Source organism: Osmerus eperlanus, chromosome 22 (assembly GCF_963692335.1).
Source record: "Osmerus eperlanus chromosome 22, fOsmEpe2.1, whole genome shotgun sequence".
NCBI lineage: Eukaryota > Metazoa > Chordata > Actinopteri > Osmeriformes > Osmeridae > Osmerus > Osmerus eperlanus.
The window spans coordinates 4112276-4126016 of NC_085039.1; the positions used below are offsets into that span (position 1 = coordinate 4112276).

The 13741-nt window shown below is 40.5% G+C and overlaps 1 protein-coding gene across 1 annotated transcript; it reads left to right on the top strand.

The window, feature by feature from the left end:
• Positions 1-511: 511 nt before the first annotated feature.
• On the top strand, positions 512-11435 carry srd5a2a (steroid-5-alpha-reductase, alpha polypeptide 2a). The gene is made up of 5 exons (XM_062448319.1): positions 512-887; positions 5019-5182; positions 5416-5517; positions 9083-9233; positions 9385-11435. Exons 1-5 carry the CDS (start codon positions 610-612, stop codon positions 9449-9451), a joined length of 762 nt encoding a protein of 253 aa, XP_062304303.1. The 5' UTR covers positions 512-609; the 3' UTR covers positions 9452-11435.
• The last annotated feature ends 2306 nt before the right edge of the window (positions 11436-13741 follow it).

Sequence of the window (13741 nt, forward strand, 5' to 3'; positions counted from 1 at the left end):
AATGTGTGCTTTGCTATGGGGCCAGTTTCAATTACTCAACTTGTACAGTCAGATTCAAAGTTTTGATAACTACTATGCACTGCTAAAAGCTAGTGGTGGTCAGATGGCTGAGTAGTTAGGGAGTCGGGCTATTAATCAGAAGGTTGTTGGTTTGATTCCCGGCTGTGCCAAATGATGTTGTGTCCTTGGGCAAGGCACTTCACTCTACTTGCCTTGGGGAGAATGTCCCTGTACTTACTGTAAGTCGCTCTGCATAAGAGTGTCTGCTAAATGACTAAATGTAAACAGCTGTATTTTTAAAATGTGAGTTTCCTTTTGGATGGTGCAATTTGAATATCTATCCTCTCTGACTTGGGTCAAAACAAATGATTTTGTGAAATTCACAGGTGGTGACCAGCTAGATAGCCTATGCTCCTTGAACATATTTAGCCAATAAGAAGACTTCTCAAATTTCAGTCCTGCCTATGACCGACATTTTGAGGAGAGGACCTCCCAACACATGTTTTTTTGAACACACTCTTCGATAACCCAGAAGGTGCTCTATCCTAAGCGAAAGCATTCTTCTTGACCTGAGTTTTTTTACTGAAAAAAGTGTAGTAAATAGGAGGGATGGAGTGTAGGGAGAGCTTTCTACAATTTCTCAGCTGGGGATTAATCTTTTGTGCACTGGCATATTTTGTCAGGCAGACCAAGACTCACACTCCTTATGGACGCTATGTGGGCTGTGATGGACCTCCAGGGAGAACATGTCCAGCCAAACTTGCCTGGTTCCTTCAGGAGCTACCTTCTTTCCTGGTGCCTGTGCTCCTAGTCGTAACCACCGACTCCCAGCACAGCCTGGGCAGAAACCTGCTTCTCTGGACCTTCTGTCTGCATTACTTTCAAAGGTACAGAACTTTGTGTTGAAACCATGATTCATCGCTTGAAACAGACATAAATTAGTTCCACATAAGAGAACTCAGTGGGGTTGAAGAGTTATGTAAGTTTTCCTAACTGAAATCTAATATGAAATTCTTAACATGCACAGTTTGCTCAGTTTTTTTTGCAGCTGTTTTTAGTTTCATAACTGTTATCAGAGCATTGTGTGGAACTAAACTAGGCACTGCTTTTTACTAACACTACTGTAAATGAGATGCCATTGTAAGAATGTAGTTAAGGAATTTATCATTGCTCTGTTCCGTTTATTTTTGATCACCATACTATCACATGCAATCAGAGCTTGTGGACCCAATTGTATGACATGGTAGCAGGGGCGGTTTTAGGCACGGGCGGACCGGGCAGCGGCCCGGGGCGGCATTTTTTCATGTCACGTGGGGGGCGCACGAGCATAAAATAAATAAATAAAAATCTCTGCCCGCGAAGCGGTTTTCTCTTTTCTATCATTTCACTGTGTGGGGAATTGGCAAATTGGCGCCCCCTTCAGGCAGCTGCAGGCACCCCTGCTTGCTGAGAAGGTGCCGTGTACAGAAGCAGTGTGAAAAAAGGGGAGAGGGACAGACAGCTCATCTGACTGGGTCTCCCAAATGGAACGGACAATTCATAATATTATAAATATAGGCTTAAAGTTCCTGGACATTTTTGTTTTTTTTAATTGAGTGAAATAGCGAATTGAAAAAAAAATGGGTATAGGCTAACTCTTACGTTTGTTAGCCTTTTTGCTATGATGCTTGCTATGAAACAACAATATTTCGGTTTTAACTCAACAAACACGAGATAAAATGTCACCATAATAGTGTGCTTTGCAACAAAACTGTTACAAGTTCAGTTATTATTTATTTTCATTATTTAGGTTAGGCCCTGTAATTAGCCAACGGAATTTTCAAATCTGTAGGTAGTTTCAAAGACGAACATTTGCTATTTGCTTCAACTATATTTCGTGACAAAGTAAGTAAGTAAGACTTTATTTATATAGCACATTTCATACAAGAATTGTAGCTCAAGGTGCTTTACATAAAATCAATACAAACAATAATACAAGTGATAAACAATTCAAACAAAAATAAAAATCCCAATAAGATCTCTGGTATAAGTATAGCTTAACGTCATAAGTAAAAGTGTTTCTCCCTAAAAGTTATATTAATATAGCATGTAATAACAGACATTTAGCGTGTAAGGGCATGTTTATGTAACCCTCCTATTATGTTTGGTGTCAATTTGACCCCAGGCTGTTTTAGCTGTATAGAACATAATCGGTCTTACCATAACAGCCTTTTGATTTCAATGGGGGGGGGGGGGGGGGGGGGGGGGGGGGCGCGAAGGGCGTCTCGCCCTGGGTGTAATTCAATGTAGAACCGCCACTGCATAGGCAGAAATAACTTAAATAATTCAAACTAGAGAGGGTACAATTTCTGGGGAAATTGTAGGGTGTGCTTGCTTGCGTCGTTTGCAGGTGGGTCCGTCCCCTTAAGTTTTTCTCTTCTAGTGACATTTTTCAAGCATTTAGCCTACTCATTTTGCGTAGCGTTAATTCATTAAGAACCCCCTTTGAAACTACTGTAAAAACGTTGTCACCGGCAGTATTTCAGATGGAATCGCGATTCAAACAGTACCATCTGCTAAGTGAAAATATGCCCCCAAAAACGTAAATAAGCTTGACATCTATTTAGGGAGAATTGGCTAATTCAAAAGAGGTTTGCTACGAGCAAGCTAGTTGCGGTGGCTAGCCAAACTTCACTGAGTGAGGGGATTGTTTGAAAGCGCCGGAAATGAGAACGTTTCTTTTGACATAAAGTTTAGGCTGTGGCACTGAAGCCAGCGACGCACCACACAAGCTTGAGTTTAAATACATTATTTAATGTTACATTACTTACTGTAAATGCAAGTCTTGATTTGCTTAAATGTACATGTATGATGCCGCTAGTACACCACGGCACGATACTCGCTGTGCAAGCACATCTATGCACGTTGTATCCATGCGTCGTTGCTAACGTGTGCTGACGTTGTGACGTAGGCTAGCACTGAGTACCCTTTGTTGACACAAGGCACCTTTTGCCACAAAAACTTAAGTTCAGCCTAAACCGTGCAACGGAACGTAAATCCCAATAAAAGCAACGCAATCGTGACCAAGACGAACATTTTGACACCGATGTTGTCTATGTAGTCCAAATATTGACTGATCCTTAGGGGTGGGAAAATAATAATAATAAGATTCACGAGTTCAGTAATCACACCATCGATTGAATAGATAGCTTTTATTGAAGCTGGGCTGGTAGCAAAGCCAAGCCTAATGCATTGTGGTACAGGCTGGTAGCAGAGCCAAGCCTGAGGCTGGTAGCAGAGCCAAGCCTAATGCAGGGTGTCGCAGGCTGGTAGCAGAGCCGAGCCTTGAGTGGTTGGTGTAGGCTGGTAGCAGAGCCGAGCCTGAGGCGGTTGGTGTAGGCTGGTAGCAGGGCCGAGCCTGGTGCTGATGGAGGCCAGTAGCAGAGCCGGGCCTGGGAGGATGAGAGTGTGATTAGGGGATGCAAGACTGACAAGGGGACCCAGGGGAAGGTGGTCAAAATAGTGTGTGGAAACCAGAGGAAATATTTACTGACGGTGGGTTTTAATGTGCAATGGTCTGTGAAGCCATGTTGTTGTGCCAGCTGTAAATAAAAAGCATTAACTGAACAAACGTGTGATATGTTTAAGAGCTTGCTCTCGTGGCACAAAGCCATAGCAGCGGGGAAAGGCCGGTCACAAAGAATACCTGAGCAGGGATTTAAAGGTGTAACAAAAAGGCATGTGAAGCCCTTTCACAATGTCCTATTGCATCCTGTTACATTTTGCAGTATGCCAGCCAGAATGCTTTTCTGGCTATTCTGACCCACAATCCTTTGCGCAGTGGGTCAATTCTCTACACATAGCCGAGCAGGGTAGGGGGGAGTGGCCCAAATTGCTATCTCTTCATGGGGCTAAAAAATTCTTAGCAGTATGTGTATAGTGCATGGGTGGGGAAACTTGTTCTCATCAAGGGCCATTTCAGTCTTCATAACAACCTTCAAGGGCCACACTGAAGTATTGAAGGGGGGGATGTAGGCGCTCAACTAGCAATATTGATAAATATACAGCTTGACTATGCAGAGGATATGTTGCAATCAACCTGACTGTGACCTGAGGCCTGTTCCATAAAGCAAGTTTACCGAATAAATCAGGCTTATGTCAGTTTGTCTGACTAATTTCGAGTCGATTCGTTTCCATAAAGCCAGTTATGGCTTTATGGAACTTATGGCTATATGGTACTTTGTGATATCAAATGGTTAGGCTGATGCTACATATATCCTCAATCTAAATCATTCCACTATAATTATCATAGCTACATATTAGTGAATAGTAGCCTACAATTACGAAACAAACCGAAATCCATACATCTATCTTCCATTTTCCCGACATAAAAACAATGTTAAAAAGTTAGTCTACTGGATAATGTATTGGTTAATAGTATTTATTTAAAGAAATGTAAAAAAAAAGTCAATTTAGATGTGTTCAAAGGGTGTATGTTTTTTTGTTAAATGAAGTAAAGGTCTATAAAAAAGGACCTCGACCTACGTATCCTATCGTTCATGTCAATTACGGCATGTAATTTTATTTTGATGAGTGGTGTCATAGTACGGGGCTTAAAGAGAACGTTCTTTCGAGAAGAAGTCATGTAGCCGTGAAGATTGCATTTTGCCGTGGTGGATCAATATCATCCATGACTTGTTCCTCCTCTACCTCACTCTAGTGAGTAGTGAGTTTTACTATCATCGATAACGATGTGTACAAAATCCCCAATGATCGTTTTCGTCTTTTAAGCCAGGAGGGTTAGTTAAAATTGTGATTTGGAGCAATCCCCTGATCAACGGCCCAATACTATGAACCGTTGACATTCGCTGATACAGTGTCACTTATAGACGACTTGAAGACGCAGGTTCCCACATGTGGTCCTAGTTTGGAAACTGCTGCTGTCGACTCATTCAAAGATGAATAGTATGGGCATGGGAGTGGAGGGACACTCATTAACTTTTTCTTCATACTGAAAATTGTATTCCTCTCTTTTTAAGGACATTTATCTACTCCTTGCTTAACAAAGGCCGGCCTTCTCCTCTCTACATTGTTGTCTCTGCAATGGTCTTTTGTACAGTTAACGGTTTTCTCCAGGCCCACTACTTGCTCCACTGTGCCACCTATGATGGTGCCTGGTTGACAGACATTCGTATGGGTTTTGGTGAGTGAGAGAAGAATTAGTAAATACAAGAGTACCAGTGTTTGTCTAATCAATTTACTGTGACACAGTAACTTACATTTTACATTACATTTGTTTTTTTCAGTGTGAAGTTAACAACATCGATTTTTTGAAGCATGCATTTCATGGTTTTGACATAACTAGAGTTGAGCTCTGTACTACTGCATTGTTTGGTTTGGAACAACCACTTATTTATATTCTCCCTTTTTCTTCAGGTTTACTTCTTTTTTTCGTAGGTATGGCTATAAACATTCACAGTGACCACATTCTGCGAAACTTGAGAAAGCCAGGAGAAGTTGTTTACAAGATTCCTAAAGGTACCATGAGACTTCTGGAGAAAGAAACTGTTTGCTGGCAGCTGCACACATTACAGGCATTCCGGGTTGCTGGCCAGTCCTAAGAGTTATGGACAGGGGGGTCACTATTGGGCCCGGGGGGGCGGGTTCAATTTAACTTATGAAAGGGGGCAGGGGGTGAGGGCGAGTTACTTATTACCGTGGAGGGGGGAGGGGGTAATGGGTAATGGGCCCTGGGTCATCTGTACAGTTTCACCCCCCCCCTGACGGCAGGCCTGCCAGGTTGGACACTGAATGGGGAAAACATATATCTTGCTGTAGGCAAAGAGCTGTAGGTTTTTTCAGGGACATATGTTTCATTATGCATGAACACTTTTTTTAAACGACAAATCGGTCCCCGCCACTTTTCATTACCTTTTTTCTCAATTGCTTTGGTACAATTCTTAAATGATAATGAATATTTTCAGAACAACATGTGCAAACCTCCAAACCCCTGGGCACTTGTTCACAAAATATTTGAATATCTCATTCTTTTAAACAAATTGCTAATGTTTTATCACATCTATCCTAATGAGTAAGTACAATTGTTTACAATGAGCAATTGTACCCATTAAATATATCTTGCTATATTAATTAAAACTGATTGTTGTTTCTCAATTGAATAGTTGTACTCTCCAAAACATTTACATGTATGCATTTAGCAGACGCTTTTATCCAAAGCGACTTCCAAGAGAGAGCTTTACAAAAGAGCATAGGTCACTGATCATAACAACGAGATAGCCCCAAACATTGCGAGCAGCCAAAACATAAAGCATACATTGTGAAAAACCAAATAAGTGCCAAAGGGAAGAACCATAAGAGCATGCAGTTAAACAAGTTACAATTAAACAACATGAAACTCAAAAAGTGCAAGAGTGTACCTGTAGAAAAACAATCAACAGTAAAATATTTCACAGCGAGTACAAGAATTTAAAACCGTTACAACTAACCAACAAGAGCAACAAGTCTCTCAATACAAGTCATTGTGATCCTGGAGGAAACTAACATCAGGTCCAGCCAAGCATTCCTAAGTTCTGTTGTACTCCCGGAACAAGTGCGTCTTGATCCTTTTCTTGAAGGTGGGGAGACAGTCAGTGTCCCTGATGGAGGTGGGGAGTTGATTCCACCATTGGGGGCCAGACAGGAGAAGAGCTTGTGTTGGGACCATGTCTGAATTATTTCATTGTGTTTAGTCATCACATGCACAACATTATGCAATAGTCCATTCTGTTGGCTAAATCTGCCAAGCATATATACCATGAACATCATTACAGTCATTTAGATTTTTTGGGGATGTTCGCAGAAATTGGTAAATCACCTGTCAGGTGAAACTTGAACAAATAGGGAAGGAAAATATCAGGCGTGATGAAAATCTGTGGTCAGACAGACAGGAGCCACAAGTCATCCAGTGAGGTGAAGTATTTAGTGTATTTTGCTTTACTGTGTTACAGTGTGTTACTGGACATACAGTTCAGTATTTTCCTTGTTTATTTATGCATTACATTGCGTTTTGTCCATTATTACTGTAACTGGTGTAAGAGTTAATTTACGTAAATAAAAATACAATAACAATTTCCGTGGAAATGTGAGTGAAATGTGTAATGTACTGTCAAACCTTGTACTGTTGAAATAAGCATTGAGTTTGATGCAAAATAGATTCAGATAGCTAGACAAAAATAACATTCTAGTACAGTTAAACATCCAGTGTCAATGAAACATAAATAGGACAAAACTGAAATGTGGATATAAGGAACATTACAATGGTCCATTACCATACTGATAAAACATCTAAACATTGTAGCCACCATTGTTTACACAATACCAAAGAAACTTCATTTTCAGGGCTTTCACTTTTTATGAGACACTTTTTATGAGTTACTGAGTTTGTTTTGAAGCATGAGTCAAATGTTTTGGGTGAGTTATGACCTTTAGCAAGTGAGCTTTCGTGTTGAGCTGTACCATAGAAGCTATTATAACAATAACCTAGAGCTTTGAGAATGTTATTACTGTTTCAAGAAATGAACCAAAGCAATTGAGAAAAACTGTATGCTGACATGATTTCCTATTTCATATATGTTCATGTATTGCAAAGACTGGTCAGGAAACTTTGTTTAATTTTGTAACAATTAGTCATTAGTTTCAATAAAGTATTAACCCAAAACATTTATCAATGGTAAAAGATGCAAGGAAATCAATCATCACTTTCAGCACCTTTTCTCTCTAATTAGGGGGCAACTATTGGAATTGTTCGTTTTTTTATTATTATGCTTAGGACTAGGAGTCTATGGCAGCCCATAGAACCGATTGGTGAGAAGTTTTGAAATTTGGCACACTGATTGGGAACGGCCTCCTGATTATTGTCACCAAGTTTCATGTCGACCACTGAAGCACTATAGCGCCACCAGGAGGTCAAAGTTGGATTTGTGTTTACGCCCATAACTTTTGAACTGTAAGACCGTTTTTCTTAAGTCATTAGATTCCTTAGATGTAGGCGATTCGACTGAACCCTATGGCGTCATTGTCGTCATGAAGGTTTTCCCGTCAATTGTATTTTCTGAAAAGCCAACTTTTTCGAACTCCTCCTAGGCCGTTGCTATGATTTTCATGAAAATTGTAACAGATCATCTTCAGACCATGCCGACAAAAAATCTTTAGAATTTTATCGATAAGTCAAACTGTTCACGAATAACGCGCAAACATTTTTGACAAAGAGCACGCCAAAGCGGACGTGAGGCCTTGTCTCTGCGACGGTTTAACGTACAGAGACGAAACTTTGGAAATGTCATCACGAGCATATCATCTAATCATTTTCCTACCACAATCACTGTAATATGTCAAAATATGACTGAATTACAGCTGTGTATACTTGCTCGCCACGGGAGAAACGGCTTGCTTTTTTTTATAAAGTAACCGAACACAGAATAGCTCACTGGGATAAGACAGGCTCCTTTGAAACGCAAGGTGGTAGGATCGAATCCAGCCAGTCATCAAGCATGTCGTGATACCGGATTATCTGCTTAGCGAAGCCAGGTACGCCACAGTAGCTGTCTAGCTACTGTGGCGTCCAGTGTAATCATAATGATAACGATAACGTTTAATTCTCAGGGGATTTATACTCAAGAAGAGTCTGATTTATTGTGCTTTGTAGATATACGCTGCTACATGTAGCCAGCGCATCGGATTTCTTGCATCATAAATTCTGAACGGTTTGACCCCAAATCACAAGATCGGACTCTTTTGATTCTTTGCGTCACGCAAAGTTGTAAAATATTACGCTTTCCCACGTTGGCCATTTTGGACGTCGGCCATTTCGAATGTTGTCTTAAAATGAAATATTTACAGAACGCATCAGCTTATCGCCGTGAAGGTAATCAAAAGTTTCCCGGTAGCGCCACCACGTTGCCAAAAAGTATAATGCAATTTCAAAAAAGCGAATATTTTATAAAAAGTTTTGCTTTGCTTGTTTAGCTACTGAATTTCCATATCGAATGCTGCTTGGCCCCTTCATTGCTGCTTGCAGCTATATTTATCCTTGTTTTTCTCCTAGGTGGAATGTTTGAGTATGTATCTGGTGCAAACTTCTTTGGAGAGATAGTGGAGTGGGTTGGGTACGCCATTGCGACATGGTCCATATCTACATTCTCATTTGCCCTTTTCACTCTATGCGCCATTGGACCGCGAGCTTATCATCATCACAGGTAGTTCTCTCAGAATCCATAGATATCTGTGTAGGTCTTATAATTAATTTTAACATTATATATATGTGAATAACTCAGTTTAATGCAGTAGTTTGGGTGCATGTCTGCTGATGTATGTCATTAAGCAGTGGTATTCTTTACTCCATTACAGGTATTACAAAGAAAAGTTTGATGAGTATCCCAAGACAAGGAGAGCAGTGATACCTTTCTTACTATGAAGAGGAAAAACTGCCTTCAAAAGCAAAGCTGAGAGCACTGATGCAGCCTCATATTTTTGCAAAATATTTTTTTCGAGTCCCCTTATCTTGTTATTGTAGGAAATTGAAACCTGTTGCATGTGACCTTTGCACTCTGCTTTGGTTTGGTTTTTATAGTAAACATGGAATTCTATACCACAATCCACTTCACCATCGTAAGGTTTCATGGTTGTTTAATGAAATAGTGAATAATAGATGTGGGGTATATAATTATGGAAGCAAATCGTGACCAAAATTTTAATTAAAATGCATTTGCAGAAATGCTTTTTCATTTTCAGAATGTGGCAGCATCATTTGACTCATGGCGCTCCCTCAAATTGTGCAAACACTGTTAGAATTAGCTGAGCAGGTAGAATCTAATAATATATCTGAGTCTGATGCCTGTGACCGAGTAGAACAAGTCATAGAGAGCTTGGTTGCATACTCTGCCGTCACAGATTTACACATTAATGAGGTTGCCAAAGTAAACCTCTGTTCAGTCCTGGAATGGCTGGATGCTGTGGAGCCTCAAATGGGACGAGGACGACCAACCATCAACATCCCGTTTTTTTCAATTTGAGGGAGCGCCATGATCTGTGATGCGTCCTCTAAAGACCCTGCAATTCAATCAATTTCCCGGCACATTTGAAATGTAATGCAATGCAGATGTGCACACCGCCCCCTACCGAACAAGATGGGTAGCTCGGTCAGCAGGGAGCTGAAGATGAGCAGCTACTGACGTCACTCCGCTGCGCCGCTCAGATTGCTTTTTCGTTTTCGAATTATGGGCAGTACTTTGCGGGCAGACTGTTTTCTTTTTGATTATGGCATAAAATGTGCAGTCTTGAAGAAGAAAATGCAAATAGAATGATTGATTACTAATTTTATTTATGAGTCCAATAATGCTAGCCTGGCTCTGCCCTCCTACGTACTTCCGCTCAATTTTATTTTTGCTTCTGTACATAGGTCTGGCCATGAGGTACGTAAGTCAGATTTTTCCGATTGATTTTCTACCGGCGAATCAGCGAACAGAGGGAGTGGCTGAGAACGATGACGTTGATGTCGTGCTCTAGTTTGTGTTGTAGTTCCGTAATGGCGGCGGAGAAAGAATGCCTTGCAAAGCCATTCGGTCCGTTGTGGCAACGCTGCCGAATATCCAACAGCTAAAGCCGGAGCAAGAACAAGTTTTGCTGAGTTTTGTTGGTGGCTATAATGTTGTGGCCCTCCTCCCCATGGGGTTCGGGAAAAGTTTGATTTTCCAGCTACGGCAGCCAGCTCTGTTACAGTAGTGGTGAAGGAATTGGCTAAGGCGAACGCTAGCGATTGGTTATGGCAGATCAGAGTGGCTCTGGGAAGATCCAATAGTTTTAAACTTCAACAGAGTACCCGCCTACAAGGAAGTCAACGCTTCAATCAATGGAGCGAGGCCAGACTCTCTGTACAAATGCAATGTACGAGAGTCTGGTTAGGACCAGGCTACAATAATGCAGCCACATTCTTAAAATGAAAAAGCATTTCTGCAAATGCATTTTAATTTTCAAATTTTACATTTCAAATTGAATTTTGGTATCTATTTGTTGGGGCATATTCTGAAAATTAAATCTCAAATGTCTATTTCTTTTTTATTTTAATTAAGTGAAAGATTGAGCACTCTTGAAGAAAATTTAAATGCAAATAGGATGATTGATTACTAATTTCATTTATGAGTCAAATAATGCAGCCACATTCTTAAAATGAAAAAGCATTTCTGCAAATGCATTTTAATTAAAATTTTGGTCACGATTTGCTTCCATATATAATAGATAGGGTGTGGTAGACAGCGCTTGACATAAAACATTTTGCTCACCAGCCACTGTGGCTAGTGGTTTTCCAAAGTTACTAGCCACTCAGTAATTTCATTAGCCACAATTTTGTTGTTGGGAAACGTTTTATTTGATTAAAGTTGACTACGGTTTGCTACAATTTACTTGAATAACTAGTTTTACAATCCTGTAGTTTTAGATTACATAAAATGTAGTAGGCCTACAAAATATATGAACTAAACTAAACTGAATATATGAACTAAACTAAACTGAAAAAAACCCCAAAAAACTCCTTTGTCAACTTAAATATTTATAAACAACATCATTAATCAATTCCGATTCCCAAATGTCCAACAAACAAATGTTTATCTTATATTGTATGTTTGTGTATATGTGAAAGTGAGAATGAACGTTGAAATGCGTGTGTCTCACGGTCAATGCGTGAGGCTTGAAAACCCTGCAATGAGTTTATTATTTTAGATGTGTTTTGAGAAGACTAGCAACAGGGTTGCAAACTTTTCAAAAAACCTTGGAGTGAGATTTGGTGGGGCTGTCACAGTTTTACAGTGAACCCGGCTCCACCCGTGCAGGGTTTAGATCTCGGCACAAGGCAACACAGAAGACTAGTAGAGGCTGACGTCCAAAAATATATTTTATTATTTAGTAAAAACAAGTATCTCCAGCCCCCCTCAGCCTGATTAGCAACCGGTGCGTCGAAACCCTCCCTCTCCCGTTCCACCCCGCGACAGGGCCAACCAAAATGTTGCTGCGCAACCCAACCCAGCCCCGAAACAAGATTTCACGGGTGTTCCGTGTTCGCACGTCGTTTCACTCTGTGTATTTGCGCCTCGTCCATTACTCGTTACAACGTTAGCAGAACTACTTGGTCGTTTCCTTCTCGGCGTGAGGAATACAATGTGTGGCGTGGGAGCGTGTGAATTGGTTGAAATGCGTGAGAGTTGGCAGCCCTGCTACATAAAAAAATATATATATTGAGATATATAGATGTCCACCCGCCAAAGTGGCTAGTAAGACTGACTGCTTTACCCGCCACAGCCGAATTCTACCCGCATTTGGCGGGTGGGCGGGTGCTAATGTCATGCCCTGGTGGTATATATTACACATATAACATGGTTTGAGCTGCAGTTCCATTTGACATTGGAAATCCCGACTCTGAACATCACACCTGAGTTGTCCAAGTTGATTGCTTTCCAAAAGTCCCAGTCGAATACCTGTCATAAAATAAAAGACGAGAGTCAAGAGCTAGCCGGAGGCTACACGCTACTGCAAGCAATTGTTAGCGACACCAGTTGATAAAAATGCATTACGCTGTACTTCATGCATACTTACACCATAGCAACATTTCCACAAACACAAGTGGCTTAAAGTTCAATACCGCCGATGTTTGCCAGGGGCTGGCTCTAAAAAAACTCTGGCTCCGATGACTCCCCTTCAAAAATCGCCAACTTCTCTCATGAAATAGTAAGTCAAAATAAATTGTTCACAATTCATCATGGTGCCATAAGCTAGATTCCCTTCTACTTATCAGTGTCCTGGTGGTACATCTGAAAATAATTTGATAATTAAGTAGATATTAGGCCTCAAAGATCGGTATATTTGGGGGCGTGGCTGAATTGATTGACATGTCCAGTCTGGAGTGATTGACAGCCCGTTTGGACAACGGGGGTCTTCTCGATGGAAGCTAACAATGTTTGCAGCGACTTTGCGCAGTCTACTAGCCAGGGGCATAGAGGCAAGTAGAGGAGAAAGGCTGTTAGCGAGGTGGCTTCTCAATGGGCCTCATTCACCAAATGTTCTTAAGAACAAATTTGCTCTTAAACCCCACTTACGCATTTTTCACGAAGATTCTGCCATTCACCAATGTTTTCTTATTTGGGATTTGTTCTTAGGTACGCACAATTGAGAGCTGACATGTTTGCGCAAAATGTTATACGGTTTTCGTCCGTTCTAATTTAAAATTGAATATGTTGTCTCCTTTATAATCTTTCAGCTAATATTTTTATTATTTTACACATAATTAAATGTCTGTTTGTTTTAATAAATACACACTACATTTACACTTCTGCTCATTTGTAAAGCACTTTGAATTGCCATGGTGTATGAATTGTGCTAGGCCTATTTAAATTAACTAGCCTTGCTTTGCCTTCAATTCACATCAACTATGTTCACTTATTATTGCCATCCAATAATAAGTGACTTATCATGGTATTTATAGGCCCAAAGTAGTCTTATTCCGCACACTAAGACAACATCACACAATGGCGTGTTTATTTCTGATGCAAAATTTTGCAGATCGTCCCCTGAGGAGGGAACGCATCTTCCGTGACCATACCGATTTATTTATTTGGGACGCTTTAGGCTACCAAGATCAGTCCTCATGGATATTTTGTAACAGTCAACTGTCTTTTAGGCTATGTTTTGAAATATGTTTTTTTGCTTCAGAATTCAG